The following is a 20,031-nucleotide window of genomic DNA, read 5'->3' as shown; positions in this document are numbered from 1 at the left end:
TTTTTGGGAGGGGGGGGACTGAAGGATCCAGAGCATGCATTAGTGAAATTACTATGCAACTGAGAGCTCTAGGCATGAGCATTCAAGCAGGGATCTAGGTAAGAGTCTAGAAGAATCTAGAGCGAATATCTAGAAGAAGGAAAGGAGGTAAGCAGGAGAGATATGGAGCTGTGAGCCTTTCAAGTGCTTCCCAGTGGGGGGTGGGGGGGGAGTAAGCCCCACTGATCTGAAAAAGCTTACTTTTGGACCCCTTAGTGGGTTGCAACCTAATTTAAGGCAGGTTGCCACAGAAGCACTCGCAAATATATGGTAAAAATTTAATAAATGGGCATGTTTGGGTTAAAAGGGAGCCCTGGCTGGGAAAAATTTGTTGATACCTAGCCCATGTTTTTTTTGGGGGGGGGCCACAAACCTTCCCATGGGGGTCAAGGGTGGGGGAGGTTAAAGATCAAAAGAGAGGGGATCCAAGAGGGTGTTCAAAAGTTAAGGGAAAGGAATGGGGGAAGGGAATTCTCCAAAATTCATTCCCTTCTCCCCAGTTAAGATATTAAAAGAACTATAAAAAACAGAGAAATAATCTGAGGTGGGGAATCTCCAAACCTCAACCCCCCCCAACACACCAGAAACTAAAATAATAATTATGCAAACATTGGAAGTATTTAGAGAGGCGATCTCCCAAAATTCACCCCCACCCCAATAACTAATAAAATACAGATAACATGGAAGGATGGAGGGGGGGAATCTCCCAAAATTCACCCCCAATAGCTAAAAATATATATAATAAGATGGAGGGGAGCAATCTACAATATCCACTCTCAGTAACTTAAAAACAAATAAAGACGATGGAAATATTTGGGGTGGGGAATTCCCCCCCCCCCCATAACAACAACAAAAAAGATAGTATAGAAGTACAGTATTGCGGGGGAAGGGGGGAAGGAATCTCCCAAATTAACTAAAAAGAGACGGAGATACAACACAGAAGCATTCATGGGGGAGAAAATGCCCCAAACCTACCCCCCCCATAACTACATAAAAAGCAATATGACATTAAAGTATTTAGGAGGAGAGAAACCTCAAAAAATATATATATTTGGAGAGGGGTTGTTGTTGTTTTTTGAGGTTTCTCTCCTAAATACTTTCATGTCATCTTGCTTTTTATGTAAAAAAAAATTGAAATAACTACAGCTGAGAGCACCATCTCCCCCCAACCCCGCTCCGGTCTCCTTGCCCGGCCGGCTCCCTTTTCAACCGAGCGGCGGAGGGAGGCGAGCTCCGGGCCGCCGGGGCGTCCCCCAAAACTCGGCCGGATCCCCCCGCGCCGTCGCCGCCGCCGCCGCGTGGCGCACCTTAACGAGCCGCCTCCGGGCGCCCCTCGCCTCCGCTGCTGCTGCTGCTGGTGCCGCCGCCGCGCTCCATCCCCCGGCCAGGGCCGCTACGCCCTCCTGGAAGCGGCCCGCGCCCGTGCGCCCTGGCCGCGCCCGCCGGCTCGCCGTGCGCCCTGGCCCATGGCTGCGCTGCCGCCGACGCGCCCGGCCCCGGATTGCCTGGCTGGCTTGGCGGCGGCGGCGGCGGCGGCGGCTGGGCTGCTTTCCCCCCCTCCCCGTTTCTCGGGCGGGGATGGATGGAGAGGAGGAGGAGGGAAGGGGGTGGGGGGACGGAAGTGATGAAAGGGACCGCCGATCTCGGGGGCTGCTCCTCCGAGAAGCAGCTCCGGGTGGAAAAAGCGCCGCCGAGCGCTGTGCGCGCTTTTACGCACGGGGAGGCTTCCTCGGGAGTCAGCCTCTCCATCTTCTCCAGCCAAGCTTTCCTTTGCAGGAGGCGCTGGATTGTTCCCCCCGCCCTCCCCAAATCCAGACTTATGTCGGGCCCTGGGCCGGATCCAGCTTTTCTCACGAGTAGACCCATGGCAATGAATGGAGCGCAATTGGCCTGGCCCGTTCGCTTTCAGTAGCCCATTTGACTCCCTCCCCCCTGCAAGAATCCTGGGAATTGTAGTATCTTACTCAGGGTGCTGGGCACGGTAGCTCCTCCATAGAATCATAGAATAATAGAATTGGAAGAGACCACAAGGGCCATGGAGTCCAACCCCCTGCCAAGCAGGAAACACCATCAGAGCACTCCTGACATATGGTTGTCAAGCCTCTGCTTAAAGACCTCCAAAGAAGGAGACTCCACCACACTCCTTGGCAGCAAATTCCACTGTCGAACAGCTCTTACTGTCAGGAAGTTCTTCCTAATGTTTAGGTGGAATCTTTTTTCTTGTAGTTTGGAACCATTGCTCCGTGTCCGCTTCTCTGGAGCAGCAGAAAACAACCTTTCTCCCTCCTCTATGTGACATCCTTTTATATGTTTGAACATGGCTATCATATCACCCCTTAACCTCCTCTTCTCCAGGCTAAACATGCCCAGCTCCCTTAGCCGTTCCTCATAAGGCATCGTTTCCAGGCCTTTGACCATTTTGGTTGCCCTCCTCTGGACACGTTCATGGGTGAACTACAGTTCCCAGGATTCTGGGAAGGCGGGCAGAGAATGTGCTCTGATTGTAATGGTTGCATATGCAGCCAGGCTAAAAAATAGGCAGGCCGCCTCCCCATATTTTCTAGCTACTCGCCCCATTTTTCTAACATCATGGAGCCCAGAGTAGCATGCAGGCAGATCTCACCTGGACACTGCCCAGACCGGCTAAAGTTCAGCAGGGCGGTGGCCTCCTGAGCCTTCTGGGATGGGAACCTGGGCTCTCCAGATGTTGCCTTGGGACTCCAGCACCTTCGTGGTCAGGGGTTGGGGTATGAGGTGAGTTGAACATCTGGAAGGCCGCCAGATGAGAAGGCTGCGGTATCTGATGATGTGGGTTGTGCATGGGTAGGCAAACTAAGGCCCAGGGGCCGGATCCGGCCCAATCGCCTTCTCAATCCGGCCCGCGGACGGTCTGGGAATCAGTGTGTTTTTACACGAGTAGAATGTGTGCTTTTATTTAAAATGCATCTCTGGGTTATTTGTGGGGCATAGGAATTTGTTTTTTTAAAAAAATTCCAAAATATAGTCCGGCCCTCCACAAGGTCTGAGGGACAGTGGACCGGCCCCTTGCTGAAAAAGTTTGCTGATCTGTTTTCTTTTTTCCCCTTTTTCTGTCATTTTTTGGAAAATTAATAAAATGTTAAAAATAAATAAATAAAGAAGCAAGGACGGATTGGGCAAATTTGTGGAGGGGCTGTCAGTGGCTTTCAACCCTATGCTTTGACAAGCCAGGCTCTTTTTATATTCTTATTTAATACCCCACATTTATACCAGAACGGCAAAACTGAAAACAGGTACTGTACAACTAAAAAACCCAGTAAATAAAAATCTACAGATGGAAGGTGGTATACTACTACTACTACTACTAATATTAATAATAATAATTTAAATATAGCCCTATTAAAAGCAGCGCTAAAAACGCTTAAAGCTATTTAAAAGCACACACACCTCCAGGAGACCTTGCCACAGCAGCTGGTTAGTGGCCAAAGGCTTGTCTGAACGACAAATGAAAAAGTCTGCCTGCCAAGGAAAGGAAAGCACAGGGAGCCTCCCATGGAAGGGAATTCCACAATCTGGGGGCAGCCACCAACAAGGCCCCGCCTCATATCATCACCGGGCACAGCCCTAGAGGACAGGTGGGTGTCTCCCAAATTTGATTGGTGGGTGGTGCTGACCTATATGAGTTCAGGTGATTGGCAGGTGGGCGTGGCTTGGCCGAGAGGCCCAGGGATGAGGCTCAGAGACTAGGCAGCTTCACACCACCCATCAATGTGTGAATATGCTTTTTTAAAATAACAAACACACCCTGCAAACAAGTGACAGCAAGTACAGTGGTACCTCAGGTTAAGTACTTAATTCGTTCCGGAGGTCCGTACTTAACCTGAAACTGTTCTTAACCTGAAGCACCACTTTAGCTAATGGGGCCTCCTGCTGCTGCCGCGCCGCTGGAGCATGATTTCTGTTCTCATCCTGAAGCAAAGTGCTTAACCTGAAGTGCTATTTCTGGGTTAGCGGAGTCTGTAACCTGAAGCGTATGTAACCTGAGGTACCACTGTAATTGTGTGTGTGTGTGTGTGTGTGTGTGTAATGAAAACTATAGCAGGAAGTCACACAGACAGATCTGCTTTTGTGACTACGGTCCCCGGAGGCCCCATCCGCACTATCAATTTAAAGCAGTGTCATACCACTTTAAATACTCATGAATCCCCCCCCCCAAGAATCTTGGGAACTGTAGTTTGTTAGGGGTGCTCTTAGGAGGACCCCGCCCCCGTTCTTCTCGCACAGCTGCAATTCCCAGAGTGGCTTAACCATCAATCCTTCCTCCCAGGGAACTCTGGGAATTGTAGTGCTGAGAGGGTAATACTGGGGGGGGGGTGTGCGTGTCCTAACAATTCCCAGCAACCTCAGTTCACTACAATTCCCAGAATTCTTTGAGGGAAGCCACGACTGCTTATAAGTGGTGCCGCCCTGCTTTAAATGTACAGCGGGACGCGGGCAGCGCTGTGGTCTAAACCACTGAGCCTCTTAGGCTTGCTGATCGGAAGGTCGGCTGTGCGAATCCCCACAACAGGGTGAGCTCCCATTGCTCTGTCCCAGCTCCTGCCAACCTAGCAGTTCAAAAGCACGCCAGTGAGAGTAGATAAATAGGTACCACTGCAGAGGGAAGGCAAACGGCATTTCTGTGCGCTCTGGTTTCCGTCACAATGTTCTGCTGCGCCAGAAGCGGTTTAGTCATGCTGGCCACATGACCCGGAAAGCTGTCTGTGGACAAACGCCGGCTCCCTCGGCCTGAAAGCGAGATGAGCGCCGCAACCCCAGAGTCGCCTTTGACTGGACTTAATCGTCCAGGGTCCTTTACCTTTTACCTTAAATGTATACCTCAGTGGGCCAGGGAGAGGTTCCGCATGGAGGAAATTTTCAACCCTGTAAATGGCCTTCTTGGAGCAAAGAAACTTTGAAGGGAGGCTGCAACGTGAAATGGCGAAATTGCAATACATCCATAGGTTAAATGCTATCACTTGAGGAAGGAACGGAAACAAAGGGGTTTTAAATGCATACGTGCTAATCTGCTTACCAATGCCAGGATATCTCTTTTTATCCAGAGCTGTTTTGCGAAACCTTGCTGTTGATCACGCAGTTATCGCTATCTCTGATTCTCTGCATCTCATCTCCCACCGACCTCTCTGTTTACAACCCCCCCCCCCCCCGCTACCAGCCATGAGTGTGTATCCCTAACTGAGGACAGCTCCGTTTTCCCCAAAAGCTGATGCCATAATAAATTTGCTCGTTTCCATTAGTTGCCGCAAAGCTCTGTCGTTTTTCCCCTTGGTTGTCCAATGCAACTCCTACTCAGATCAGACCCATTGAAACCAATAGGCTTAGACAAGGTTGGAGACAGATCAGAGTGGGCTTTCTCGGGGGGGGGGGTGAGGCTGAAGAACTGGGGAGATGGGGGTGGGATTCAGTTCTCAGTACGAGGATGGGAGACTGAGATGAAATGGCAATACACAGATATATAAGATTGTGCTTTATTAGGAACACAAATACCGTATTGGCCCGAATATAAGCTGCACCTGAATATAAGCTGCACCTTTAAAAGGGAGGGGAGAGAGAGAGAAAAAGAAAAAATACCCAAATATAAGCCGCTCCATTCCTTGCTGCTCCTGGCTGCATACTGGGGGGGGGGGCCTTTCCCCTTCCTCACACTCTCCCTTCCTGGGGGAGAGGATGGGGGACTGTGTGTGGGGTGGGCGCCTCTTTGCCGTGCTGTTTGCCCCCACTCCTGGCTGCAAACTGTAAGGTCGCGAATATAAGCCGCACTTTAACTTTTCACGGTCGGAATTTGGGGGGAAAGTGAGGCTTATATTCAGGCCAATATGGTACAGTGGTACCTCGGGTTAAGTACTTCATTCTTTCCGGAGGTCCGTTCTTAACCTGAAACTGTTCTTAACCTGAGGTACCACTTTAGCTAATGGGGCCTCCTGCTGCCACCGCGTGATTTCTGTTCTCATCCTGAAGCAAAGTTCTTAACCTGAGGTACTATTTCTGGGTTAGCGGAGTCTGTAACCTAAAGCAGATGTAACCCAAAGCGGATGTAACCCGAGATACCACTGCATTCCATTTTGTATTTTCTTTGACAGGCATAGGCAAACTTGGCCCTCCAGATGTTTTGGGACTACAACTCCCATAACCCCTAGCTAACAGGACTGGTGGTCAGGGATGATGGGAATTGTAGTCCCAAAACATCTAGAGGGCCGAGTTTGCCTCTGCTTGTTCTTTGCACCCTCCTCAAGGGCTTTTGCCTGGCTGGAATGTGTCCTCGAACTCCGACCCTGCCTCTTGCTTCCCTGCAGAGGTGTGTGAGAGTGTGTGTGTGGAGAAACTAGCCTGTGGTACAGAGGGAAATTTTACATTCATTGCTTCACTCCATTTTGCCTCTGGCCCACCCCCCATTGCCTTGTGGCCCCTGCAGAGATCATCCAGAAGGGACCGTGGCCCTCGGGCTTCCAAACCTTTCCTGCCCCTGTCCTTGTGATAGGAATTTTGAGGTCTTAGATATATGTTAAATGTTCATAAGTGTACCAACCAAGCACATACATAGATCAGCACAGGAAGACCGACCTGGAACCCTTCTGATTCCCAAACTGAGCAAATGTTTTCTCTGCAAGGTCAAAGGAAAATGGAAAAGGCTCCCCATTGTCTCTTTCCTCACAAATCCTGTCTTAAGGGCACATTTAATATATGAATAGGGTGTGAGCCTGTATTTATCATTACAAAAGACTAGCCAGGCTCCCCAGGCAATCCAATCAAGTGACCATTAAACAGGTAACCTGGCAGACAGGAGGTAAACAAAGCACTCAGATTTCTCTTGTAGATCACACTTTCTGTGATGTATGTATGATGTATGTGGGGGTGGTCTTGATCTACAAGGTGGCAATTTCAAAAGTCTATATAACGGCTTGCACACCATTGTTTGAGGTCCTCCTCCTTTCCTGCGTGTGAGGAGAGCACCCTGTTGCAACAGATCAATAAAGATCAGGCTTACTAGCTGCTTTGCTTCTCAATATTCTCTGGTTGGCCTCTGTTATTCTCTCCTACCAATAGGGAACCTATGTAAGGGCTCTATATGGGCTCTATAAGGGGGAAAAGAGCAGATTTTGGTTTTCAACATCCTAGTGAGGCCCTGCTGCACATCCCCTCACCTGGGGCTGCTAAACCTGCCAAAGAGAGCAGGGACTTGTCAGTGCCAGCCCCACAGCTCTGAAACTCCAGAGAGCTCTGAATCTGATGAAAAGTGCCCCTTTTCCAAGGAAGCAGCCGGTTTCTGCTACGTCCTGTTCGTCAGCCGAAGGAGCTGCCGCCGCCTTGCCGCTCTTCCCATGCCTTTGGCTGGCGGGATTTCCGCCAAGGGCCATCACACGCATCGTAAATGTTGTTGTTGTTGTTTAGTAGTTTAGTTGTGTCCGACTCTTCATGACCCCCTGGACCAGAGCACGCCAGGCACTGCCTCCCGCAGTTTGGTCAGACTCAGGCTGGTAGCTTTGAGAACACTGTCCCACCATCTCGTCCTCTGTCCTCCCCTTCTCCTTGTGCCCTCCATCTTTCCCAACATCAGGGTCTTTCCCAGGGTGTCTTCTCTTCTCATGAGGTGGCCAAAGTAGTGGAGCCTCAGCTTCAGGATCTGCCCTTCCAGTGAGCACTCAGGGCTGATTTCCTTCAGAATGCATAGGTTTGATCTTCTTGCAGTCCATGGGACTCTCAAGAGTCTCCTCCAGCACCATAATTCAAAAGCATCAATTCTTTGGTGATCAGCCTTCTTGATGGTCCAGCTCTCACTTCCATACATCACTACTGGGAAAACCATGGCTTTAACTATACGGACCTTTGTTAGCAAGGTGATGTCTCTGCTTTTTAAGATGCTGTTTAGGTTTGCCATCACCTTTCTCCCAAGGAGCAAGCGTCTTTTAATTTCATGACTGCTGTCACCATCTGCAGTGATCACGGAGCCCAAGAAAGTAAAATCTCTCACTGCCTCCATTTCTTCCCCTTCTATTTGCCAGGAGGTGATGGGACCAGTGGCCATGATCTTCGTAAATACCCGCCAGCGAGTTCAGCCAGTGGGTCAATGCTGCTCGCGAGGCAGAGATCCGTTTGGGGTGCCTTGGAGGATCCCTTCGGCACTGGCTCAGCCCTAGACCTCAGGAACTGCCAGGACATGCCAGGCCTTGCCCAGAGCTTGCCAACCAACATTCCTGGGCCAACTGACTGGCATGTGCTCACAAGCCCATCCGAGGGCAGCCCCTAGTGGCAGAAACGCAAAACGCCGCCTGCCTGGTGGGCAGTCCTTTTGGGAACAAGCCAAGACTCTCAGAAAAAACCGTTTCCTTTGGAGCAAAAACCTCTTTGAGCCACTGAGAGCTAAGGAGCATGACTAACTTAGACCTGTCAACTGCAGCAGGGTCTACTCGGAGTAAAACTCGGCTACCCTTTCTGGGGGTTTTTTTAAAGTGTCTGCCTGTCCCCCCAAAAAATCCTGGCTGCTTGTGGTTTGCAAACGCGAGGTTTGTTTCGTTTCCTTCGTTGTATTATTATTTTCATTTGCAAAGGTTGCAAATTTTAACACGCTGTCGCTCATTATGCCTTCCGGCAGAGTGAGCATATCAATTGACGAAAGGCGTTTTAAATGAAGAAATGACATGCTGTCGGCAGAATCTTGCAACGAAGCTTCTTGGGTTTCCAGTCTGGAACGTTCCCTTTCTGTACACTCTGCTAAATGGGTTTTCTCCTCCCGCAACCTCTTTTCGCTTACCTGGCTCCCAGGAGGGGCTGCATAAGCTGATTCTTCCAGCAGGAAGAAAGAGGGCAAAAACAGAGATACTTCAAGCCTGGCCTCACACTAGCCTGCATCTCTGTAGAAGAATGTCCACCGTGCCAAGTTAACATTGCCAGCCACACACAGAACACACCTTGGGGGCTGCTACCCCTGTTCTTGTTGCTCATCACACCCCCAGCAACCCACCCCCACCTTTCCAGGTCTCCACTCTCTCTCCTTACACCTTGCCACCCCCCGCTAGTGTAAGGTTCCCAGATTTTTTCAAAGAATCTGGGGACACTTTTTTTTAAAAAGAGAAAAAATATTATTATTTTTTAAATAAGAAGTAATATCTTCTCTTCTGTGGTCTCCTCTGTTGTAAACAAAAATTGCCCTTTTCCCTTATGGGGTATCCAAGAGCCCATATAGAGTCCTTACATAGGTTCCCTATTGGTAGGAGAAAATAACAGAGGCCAACCAGAGAATATTGAGAAGCAAAGCAACTAGTAAGCTTGATCTTTATTGATCTGTTGCAACAGGGTGCTCCCTTCACCCGAAGGAGAGGAGGAGGAACCCAGAACAATGGCGCGCAAGGCCTTATAAAGACTTTTGAAATTGCCACCCTGTAGATCAAGACCACCGCCAGAAACATCATACCTACATCACAGAAAAGGCGGTCTAAAACAGAAATTTGAATGTTGTTTTTCTCCTGTCATTGTTTATCTCCTGTCTGGCAGTTTACTTGATTGGATTGCCTGGGGAGCCTGGCCAGTCTTTTGTAATGATAAATACTTAATTCCTGGGGCAGGTCACAGGCTCACACCCTGTTCATATCTTAAATGTGCCCTTAAGACAGGATTTGTGAGGTAAGAGACAATGGGAGGTTTCCCACTTTGACCTTGCAGACGTTTGCTCAGTTTAGGAATCAAAATGGTTCCAGGTCGGTCTTCCTGTGCTGATCTGTGTACGTGCTTGGTTGGTACGCTTATGAACATTACCATATATCTAAGACCTTAACATTCCTATCACACCTCTGTTGCATGGACTTCCTCTGGGTTCCAGCCTGCTGTCTTGGAGCACTAGCCGCTGTGGAGTAGGCTCAGGTCGGGCCTGGGCTCAGCCATGTCTACTTGCTCTCCCGGTGCTCCCCTACCTTTCCTAAGTGGCGGCAGCGGTGCAGCAAAGTCGGGGCTCCCCTCTTTTTTCTCCTTCCTCTTTCTCTCTCTTCCTTCTCTCCTCCCCCTCCCTGCGTTGGCTCCGGGGTTTTCCTAGCCCTGGAGCGCCACTGGGCAGTTGGCCGGGTGGCCAGGCGCTCTCGCTCCCAGCTTGATTTGGGTCGCCGGGAGGGGGCTGTCAATGGTTCCCCCAGTTGACGCGCCGGGCATCCCCGGTTCCCTCTCGGCAGTGGTGGTGGCAGCGGCAGTCTCAGGAGCCCGGAGCCAGCCTGGTAGCGCAGTTGGCTCTGGCTGGCTTCAGGAGCTGCTCGCTGCCGTGGTGCCCGCCATTTTGCCTCGCCGGAAGTCCCCATATGATGTGTCTTGTGCCATTGAACCAATCACGCAACATTCATTCCCTACTAATAAATCTACAACACTTAAAATATAAATCCGGGGACATTTAATAATAATAATAATAATAATAATTTATTATTATTATTATTATTATTATTATTATTATTATTATTATTTGTACCCCGCCCATCTGTCTGGGTTTCCCCAGCCACTCTGGGCGGATTCCACATTAAATGAAATCCGGGGACATTCCGGGGACGGATTTTGTCCGGGGACAGATATGTAAATCCGGGGACTGTCCCTGGGAAACGGGGACATCTGGTAACCATACTCCAGTGTCCTCCCAGCCCCTCTGTGCCTTTCCATTTCTGCTTTATCCATCCCTCTGCTGCCTCCTCTTTCTCTTCACCCTGCCCTCCCTGACTTCTTGCAAATCTGGGGTTGTGACTCTGTGCGACGACAGCCTTGCATTCCTATATGTATAGGAAGATAATTGGGTTTCATTCACACACACAAAAACACATTCACACACATACAAATGACAGCAAATGTGGCCCAGTGGATTCAGAACTAGGAGAGACCAGGGTTCGAATCTTCCCACTCAGCCATGACGCACCCTGGCTGACCTCAGGTCAGCCATTGTCTGTCTGTCTAAGCCTACCTCATGGGGTGGAGCTGCTATTTGCCATTCCTTAACCGGCCACCTCACTGGGGTGTGACTTTGGTGGGGAACCCCTGATGTCTTATGTCTTATGTCGTTAAGTAGAATGACAGGCTCTCAAGGCGGTGCCCGGCGCTGCAGTAGTTTAGTTTTTCAACCTAGCTGTGGAGCGCATCCATTCATATCTGGAAGAAAGGTTGGTACAGTGGTGCCTTGCAAGACAAAATCCGTTCCGTGAGGCTCTTTGTATAGCGGTTTTTTCGTCTTGCGAAGCAGCCCATTGACAGCTTAGCGAATTAGCGCTATTAGCGGTTTAGCGGCTTTTAGCGGATCAGCTGATAAGCGGCTTATCAGTGGATCAGTTGATAAGCAGCTTAGCGGCTTAGGAAAAGGGGGGAAAGGGGGGGAAACCCGCAGGAACTCGCAAGACATCTTCGTCTTGCGAAGCAAGCCCATAGGGAAATTTGTTTTGCGAAGTGCCTCCGAAACGGAAAACCCTTTCGTCTAGCGGGTTTTCCGTCTTGCGAGGCGTTCGACTTGCGGGGCACCACTGTACTTTTCTGCACCCTCCCATGGCAAGGCTCTCGGTCTCTGCCACCTGACACACTCCATGATGTAGCCTGGTCTCCACCTTGCACCCAGATTAAGCCATGGAATCCCTTTCGGGATGTGGTTCTAAAAGATGCAGTTTCACAACCACAAAGCACCTCTGAGCATATACAGAGTGCGGCGCCTGAGAGAGCCAAAACCTGACGGGGGTGGAGAGAATTAAGACGCCTTTTGTGTCACAGCAGAGATGGGAAACTTGTGGCCGTCCAGGAGCTGTTGGACTCCAACTCCTATCAGCCCCAGGCAGTGTGGCCCAATGGTCAGGGATGATGGGAGTTGGAGCTCAGGAACAGATTCTTCTGCTGTCCTAGAACAATCCTGTCCCAACCAACCAGGGATCACATATTAAATGTACCCACAGAGGTAAAAAGCAGGGCTGGGGATCCAGTGGTCAGGGAACGATGTACAGGGTGGGGCCAAGTTTCCCACCTCTGTGTTAGAGGGCTTTTCCCAGCGCCCTACGTATTTTAGAAACCATTTTTCATTTTATTTCATCCTTTCATCTCGTTACAATACAGCGATTGATAAAAAGCATTTAAACAATTCATTCATCAGAACAGCAGCAAGAAAACATCGAATAAAATTAACAGAACACACACACACACACACAGAGAACACATGTCATCATAGCAGCATTAGGTCAATAAGTTGCATTGTGCCAAGGCAAACCATTGCTCCATGTAACTCACTATTGTCTAGCCTCAGGAATGGGGGGGAACTTGCGTACCTCCGGACGCTAATGGACTACAACTCCCATCATCCCTGACCATTGGCCCTATTGGCTACGGCTGATGGAAATAGGAGGAAGGCAGCAACTTCCTCTTGGTCTATGGTGATTGGCAGCCTTCCCCAGCCAATGGTGGCTGGTGCTCATTGGGGCTAGTGGGGCGGAAGGCAGGGAGCCTGACAGCAGGTGGCGCCAGAGGCAGTGAGTGGCTAAGTCAACTCATTTTAGTTCATCCCCATCCTTCCTGTCGTGTTCCGCAACGGTAACGCTGTGTATTAAGGTCATATTCACAAAACACATTTAAAGCGCTACGATACCGCCTAAAACAGTCATGGCTTCCCTCCAAATAATTCTGGGAGCTGTAGCTTGCTCTGGTTGCTGAGCGTTGTTCGGAGACTCCCCTCATGGAGCTACAATTCCCAGAGTTCACTGCAAAGATGGATGAATTGCTGAACCAATCTGTCAAATGTTGCTCTGGGAAGGGAATAGAACTACAGTTCCCAGAATTCTTTAGGGTGAAACCACGACAGCCCCTGCCCTGTAGGATAGAACCTTCCTCCCCCAATACAATAAAAAGAGTCGGCACTGAGCAAATACTTCAAGAGTGGTCATTCCGCAATGGTGCCACCACAAAAAAGGCCCCGTCTCTGGTTGCTGCCATTGTATAATCCCCAAAGGTGGGAGTCATTCTGCGCACAACCTCAGGTGATGATTTTAGCAAGCGATAAAGTTCATCTATGGTAAGGTTACCAGATTTTTGTTTTCAATGAATCTGGGGATTCAGTGGATTTTGTATAGGGACTGATTTGTAAATCCGGTGACTGTCCCCAGGAAACGGGGATGTCTGGTATGGGGGAAAGCGGTCCTTTGTCATTCCAAAACATCACTCTTTTGTGTGGAATTCACACGCCCAGAGACCTACATCAGTCATAAAACCAACAGCAGCAACTCCATCCAATATATAAAAACGAAAGGATTAAGTCTCTCGCCTCTTCTGGCGACTGTCCCATTTTAAAAGGAACTTGAAGTTTCCAATTTGTTATGGCCCCCGTCCGGGGGGTTGCCTGTACTCCCGCCTGTCCAATCCTCTGCGTATTTATTCACGGCATAAATCGAGATCTCCGTATCCTTTTCCGTCCCTGGGTGATGCTTCTTGGTGGTCAAGGTCTCTTCCTCGTCCTGGGACGGCAGGTGGTGAAACTCCACCCCGAGCTCATACAGAGCCGTCCCAATGGTGGCCCCCACCATCGGAGCCACGACCGGAACCCAGCACCAGTAGTTTCCAGCACTGGAAAGATAAAACAGAATTGGGACTGGTGGCAGAGATGGAGCCATGTGGAGGCAATTTGGAAAGGAGGTGAGTGTATCACAGAATTATAGAATTGCAGAGTTGGAAGGGACCCTGCGGGTCAGTCCAACCCCCTGCAATGCAGGATTTATTTTTTTATTCTTTTGCCCAAGGTGGGTCTCAAACCCACAACCCTGAGATTCAGAGCCTAAAGCTCTACCGACTGAGCTATCCCAGCAGTGGCTTTCTATGGAAACCCCCTACAGGGGGCATGGCTGTGGACCCTCCAAATCAACCATTGCTCTACCCTGCTCAGGGACGTAGGTGGCGCTGTGGGTTAAACCACAGAGCCTAGGACTTGCCGATCAGAAGGTCGGCGGTTCGAATCCCCGCGACGGGGTGAGCTCCCGTTGCTCGGTCCCTGCTCCTGCCAACCTAGCAGTTCGAAAGCACGTCAAGTGCAAGTAGATAAATAGGTACCGCTCCGGCGGGAAGGTAAACAGCGTTTCCATGCGCTGCTCTGGTTGGCCAGAAGTGGCTTAGTCATGCTGGCCACATGACCCGGAAGCTGTACGCCGGCTCTGTCAGCCAGTAAGGCGAGATGAGCGCCGCAGCCCCACAGTCGGCCACAACTGGACCTAATGGTCAGGGGTCCCTTTACCTTTACCTGCCCTGCTCATCAGCACAAAGAGACCTTGTATGTTGTCAGGTGGCTGAGGATCAAGACAGGGAAAAGTCCCTACCAACTGCTTCTTATTCAATATTCACAGAGAGGGACTTGGAAAGGCAGCCTCTTGGAATAATGGTATTGCCCTGAGTGAGTCTCCACCCCCTCCCTCTCTCCCATTACGCATCACCACTACAGGTGCTGAAAGGTGCCCTCTGCCTTTGAGCTCTTCGCTCCCCTACTTTCAAGGCTCGCCAGGTTCTAGGAGAAGGTTAGTGTTAGGTGTGTGTGCAGGAGTCAGGCCCTGTGACCAATAGGATTCTGCAGGACAGGGGCCTTCCTAAGTTTGTTCTGAAGAGGCAAGGCACGGCCGCACAGGTGAGGCCAATTGGTAACTCACAGCACCTGGTGGCAAGAGCCAGGAAGGGATTTAGGGTCAGCATTTCCCTTCGACTCTTTGCCACAGCAACACGCTCCCTGCTTTGCTGCGTTTGGCTCCATGACTCCTCACTTCTTGATCCTCGGACCCCTGACTTTGTGACTCCTTGCTTCCTGACCCTCAGACCCTTGACTTCTGTACTCCTTGCTTCTTGCTTCTTGATCCTCGGACCCCTGACTTGTAACTCCTTGCTTCTTGATCCTTGGACCCCTGACTTCGTGACTCCTTGCTTCCTGACCCTCGGACCCCTGACTTCGTGACCCCTTGCTTCTTGATCCTCGGACCCCTGACTTGTAACTCCTTGCTTCCTGACCCTCGGACCCTCGGCTTCCTGACTCCTGGCTTCTGGACTCCCGTTCCCGCTCCCACCCCGCCATCTTGCCCCCGGTCCTGACGTCCCCTGCCGGGACTTCGATTGCCCATGAACCAGACCGTGACAGTGGGTCTGGAATTCTTTCTAAAGACACTGTGTCCGTCAGCTATCGCCCCTCTGGCGCTTCTTCCTCCTCCTCCTCCTCTCCCATTATTTCCCAGCTTTCCCCCTCATCCGCCTCTGAGCTGTGACCTTCCTCAACCCCCTGTAGCAATTCTGAACTATCGCCTTCTTCTCTGGAAAGGTCAGGCTGGGGAGAAGGTCTCCACCATTCCCCCTTTCCCCAGTCCCTGACACACGCACACATATGCAACTGGGCACCACTTCCTTGCCCCTTGCGCACCCACCTGAATACCTCGGGCCCCCATCCGGCCAGGTAGGTGAAGAGTCGTGGGCCCAGGTCCCGGGCTGGGTTGATGGCACACATACAGTTGGCTCCCATTGCCAGGCCGAGAGCGGTGACCAGCAAGCCCACCGCGATGGGCTCCAGTCCATGTGGGACACGCCTGTTGCGGGAATCGATAATGGCCAGGATGCTCAATATCAGCACCCCGGTGCCCAGGACCTGATGAGGGGAAGAGGGTGGAGGGAGGACAGGACATCAGCCAAAGCACAGGGGCATTGGAAACCACCGGAGACCAGCCTATTCGTTTATCCAGGCACCGGAGACTCAGCACCAGCCTGAGAAGGGCCTTCTCGGAAGTGGCCCCCTCCCTGTGGAACGCCCTCCCACCAGATGTCAAAGAAATAAACAATGATCTGACTTTGAGAAGACATCTGAAGGCAGCCCTGTTTAGGGAAGCTTTTAATGTTTGATGCATTACTGTATTTTAATATTTTGCTAGAAGCTGCCCAGAGTGGCTGGGGAAACCCAGCCAGATGGGCGGGGTATAAATAACAAATTATTATTATTATTATTATTATTATTATTATTATTATTATTATTATTGTGGTACCTCAGGTTAAGAACTTAATTCATTCCGGAGGTCCGTTCTTAACCTGAAATTGTTCTTAACCTGGGGTACCACTTTAGCTAATGGGGCCTCCCGCCACCGCCGTGCGATTTCTGTTCTCATCCTGAAGCAAAGTTCTTAACCCGAGGTACTATTTCTGGGTTAGTGGAGTCTGTAACCTGAAGCGTCTGTAACCTGAGGTACCACTGTCAATCTTTTTTAGAAAGGGGTAAGAAAGCGTCTGTAACCTGAAGCGTCTGTAACCCTAGGTACCACTGTATTATTATTATTATTATTATTATTATTATTATTATTATTATTACTTCGCACCTGGAGGTGCCAGGATTGAACCTGTTACCTTCTGCATGCAACCTTCTGGTGCTCTAACCACTGAGCCACGGCAAATGAATGGAGCAGCGGCAGAGCAATTGGACATATGGGAGGCATCGCCCCAAGCAAAGCATGCCTCAATCTCCGGGCAGCATTGGGAGTTCTACGGACGGCTGGCCCTACCTGGTCGAAGAAGCCGTTGCCAAGCGACAGGTAGGGAGCTGGGTAGGTGGCAAAGATGGAGGCGGTTTCACGGGGTCCGGTGACTGCAAGAGTCCCGTTGCTGTAGCTGTGGATGGCATCTGCGGAGAGAAAAGCCAGGGGCTGTGAGGCTTAGCTTTATAGGAAGGAAAGCCGAAGACGAAAAGGAGAGCAGCAGCCCTGCTCCGTCAGTTCAGCTGAGAAACCACCTTCATGTGATTCCTGCCCAGTTTACATTCCCAGCTGGTCATTTTATAAGGACTACCATGTAACTTTGGCATCTGATTCCACTGCATTTTTGTTCATCCTCTCCCCTCCTCATCCCTTTTTCCTTTTGTGCTGTGTCTCGTTAGATTGAAAGCCTGCAGGCAGGGATTTCCCCCCCCCCCTACAGTGGTGCCTCGCAAGACGGAAAACCCGCTAGACGAAAGGGTTTTCCGTTTTGGAGGCGCTTCGCAAAACGAATTTCCCTATGGGCTTGCTTCGCAAGACGAAAATGTCTTGCGAGTTCCTGCGGGTTTCCCCCCCCCCTTTTCCCCCTTTTCCTAAGCCGCTAAGCCGCTTATCAGCTGATCCGCTGATAAGCCGCTTAACAGCTGATCGCTAAAAGCCACTAAACCGCTAATAGCGCTGATCCACTAAGCTGTCAATGGGCTTGCTTCACAAGACGAAAAAAACGCTATACGAAGAGCCTCACAGAATGAATTAATTTCGTCTTGCGAGGCACCACTGTACGTGTCATCGTTCTTACGCAGGGGTCAGCAAACTTTTTCAGCAGGGGGCCGGTCCACTGTCCCTCAGACCTTGTGGGGGGCCGGACTATATTGGGGGGGGGATATGAACAAATTCCTATGCCCTACAGATAACCCAGATATGCATTTTAAATAAAAGGACACATTCTACTCATGTAAAAACATGCTGATTCCCGGACTGCCTGCAGGCCGGATTTAGAAGGCAATTGGGCCGGATCTGGCCCCCATGCTCCTACGGCAGAAGCGTTTTAAGTAAATGAATAAATATGCAGTGAGCCTCACCGCTTGCCATTTCATACCCTACGGCTGCCAAGGAATGCTTTCGGGCGTCAATAGCAAACTTCCCAGCGCAATTATGGCTTTTCTAGTATATCTGGTATATCTTTAACCCAAAGATTGGCTTTTACATCAGCAGAAGATGAGCTGGGCAAAGTCAATGAATACAGACGCGGCAAGGCAGTGGAATGTGTAATATGCCGAGCTTATGAAGTTTGGCAAGAAACACACCTCTTATTTTCCCCATTGTGAAAACCCTGGGAGATAACGTTACCGTAATAAAGCATGTAGACGGCGCCTGCGCCCAAAAAGGCTCCCATGGTCTGAATGACAGAGAAGATGGGCAGTTTCCACCAGGGGCATTGGCCAAGCAGACACATGGTGAGCGTAAAGGCTGGGTTTAAATGCCCTCCTGTAAGAGAGAGAGAGAGAGAATCATAGAATTGTAGGATCATAGAGTTGGAAGGGTCCATGTGGGACATCTAGTCCACCCCCCCTGCGATGCAAGAATCTTTTTAGCCCAATGTGGGGCTCAAACGCACAACCCTGAGGTCAAGAGTCTCATGCCCTACCAACCCCATTTTGAAATCCTGTTCCGTATGTTCTCTCGCTTCTGAAATTGCACTAGGCTTTGCACATGCCCTTTGCAGCAATGAGGACTACGAACTTAGGCTGCACATACACACCATACTGTATATGTAAAGCAAATTATTCCCCCTAAAGGGACGTGGGTGGCGCTGTGGGTTAAACCACAGAGTCTAGGGCTTGCCGATCAGAAGGTTGGTGATTCGAATCCCCGTGACGGGGTGAGCTCCCGTTGCTTGGTCCCTGCTCCTGCCAACTGAGCAGTTCAAAAGCACATCAAAGTGCAAGTAGATAAATAGGTACCGCTCCGGTGGGAAGGTAAACAGCGTTTCCGTGCACTGCTCTGGTTCACCAGAAGCGGCTTAGTCCTGCTGGCCACATGACCCGGAAGCTGTACGCCGGCTCTCTCGGCCGATAAAGCAAGATGAGCGCTGCAACCCCAGAGTCGGCCACGACTGGACCTAATGGTCAGGGGTCCCTTTATCTTTTACCTTTTTATTCCCCCTAAAGAATCCTGAGAACCACAGTTTGTTCAGGGCGCTGTGAATTGTAGCTCTGTGAGGGGTAAACACCTCTCCACTTGTGAGAGTTCACTCATCATTTCAGGCCTATATTTCGTTACAGCTTGTTGTTGTTTAGTCGTTTAGTCGTGTCCGACTCTTCATGACCCCCTGGACCAGAGCACGCCAGGCACTCCTGTCTTCCACTGCCTCCCACAGTTTGGTCAAAATCATGTTAGTAGCTTCCAATACGGCAGTAAGGACTAAAAGCTTGCACGTTTAAGAGCAGTCATTGGCAAACTCAGCCCTCCAGATGTTTTGGGACTACAACTCCCATTACCCCTAGCTAACAGGACCAGTGGTCAGGGATGATGGGAGTTGTAGTCCCAAAACATCAGGCGGGCCAAGTTTGCCTATGCCCGTTTAAGAGCAAGCAAATAAGGTAGGAAGCAAACCGTTAGGATCAGAGGGGTGGAGTCTGTATTAAAAGCAGCGCTCCTTGCCTCAGATTTCACCAGGCATAGCTTATATATTGAGAAGTCTGCATTTGCAAACAATATGGACTGGAAACTTGATTCAAACAACCAACCAAACCAAAAATTATCTCCAGGTCCCAGCCTGAAAACCCTGGAGAGACGATGCTGGTCGGTATAGATCAGAGGTCAGCAAACTTATTCAGAAAAAGGCCGGTCCACTGTCCCTTAGACCTTGTGGGGAGCCGGATTATATTTTTTGGGGGGAGAAATGAACAAATTCCTATGCCCCACAAATATCCCAGAGATGCATTTTAAATAAAAGGACACATTCTACTTATGTAAAAACACGCTGATTCCCGGACTGTCCGTGGGCCGGATTTAGAAGGTGATTGCCTGGATCCGGCCCCCGGGCCTTAGTGTGCCTACCCATGGTATAGATAATGCTACACTCACCTCTTCTGAGTAGTGGCGCAAATCAGCCCCAGGCAGAGAGAGCTAAGCATGTCAAAAGCTAGTGCCCATTGGAGACTGATAGGGTGGAAGGCGGGGAGCCTAACAGCAGGTGGCGCCAGAGCCAATGACAGGCAGGGCAAGCTAATTCTAGATTTGCCCCATCCTCCGCCTCCCTTCTGAGTTCTACAAGGGGCAAAACTGAGACTAAGGAAGAGGAGGGAGCTGGCAGGCAGGGGCACTCCCTGAACCAATTGCAAGTCCCTACCAGGACTTGATGGAAACAGCCCTTTGAAACCCAAGTGTTTGTTCCCTGCCCCAGAGCCTCAGCAGGTACACTGTCACTGGCCATGGAGGCTCCATTGAGCTATTGGGGTTAATAATAACTGCTGGTAGCTGGTCA

At 50.3% G+C, this 20,031-nt stretch overlaps 2 protein-coding genes across 3 annotated transcripts in view; both read right to left on the bottom strand.

Moving 5' to 3' along the window:
- The window catches only part of ATP8B2 (ATPase phospholipid transporting 8B2), a 62,676-nt gene extending 61,192 nt beyond the window's left edge, over positions 1–1,484 (bottom strand). The window contains exon 1 of the mRNA XM_081840870.1: positions 1,347–1,484. The gene's annotated coding sequence lies outside the window, so the exon portion shown is untranslated. The remainder of the gene's footprint in view (positions 1–1,346) is intronic.
- The window catches only part of AQP10 (aquaporin 10), a 39,813-nt gene that overhangs the window by 8,210 nt on the left and 11,572 nt on the right, over positions 1–20,031 (bottom strand). The window contains exons 3-6 of one of the 2 annotated variants that reach the window (XR_014151244.1): positions 17,892–18,029; positions 16,572–16,690; positions 15,453–15,670; positions 12,357–13,626 (exon numbers count right to left, since the gene is read on the bottom strand). Coding sequence is in view for 1 of the 2 variants with exons in the window: in XM_081841325.1 (XP_081697451.1) it covers positions 13,350–13,626; positions 15,453–15,670; positions 16,572–16,690; positions 17,892–18,029 (752 nt within the window). In the remaining variant the exon portion in view is untranslated. Of the gene's footprint in view, positions 1–12,076; positions 13,627–15,452; positions 15,671–16,571; positions 16,691–17,891; positions 18,030–20,031 lie in introns of those variants that run through there. The other variant, XM_081841325.1, reaches the window with a different exon arrangement.

Source organism: Podarcis erhardii (assembly GCF_964252035.2).
Source record: "Podarcis erhardii genome assembly, chromosome: 15".
In the NCBI taxonomy this organism is placed as follows: domain Eukaryota; kingdom Metazoa; phylum Chordata; class Lepidosauria; order Squamata; family Lacertidae; genus Podarcis; species Podarcis erhardii.
This window is presented reverse-complemented; position numbering and strand designations above follow the sequence as displayed.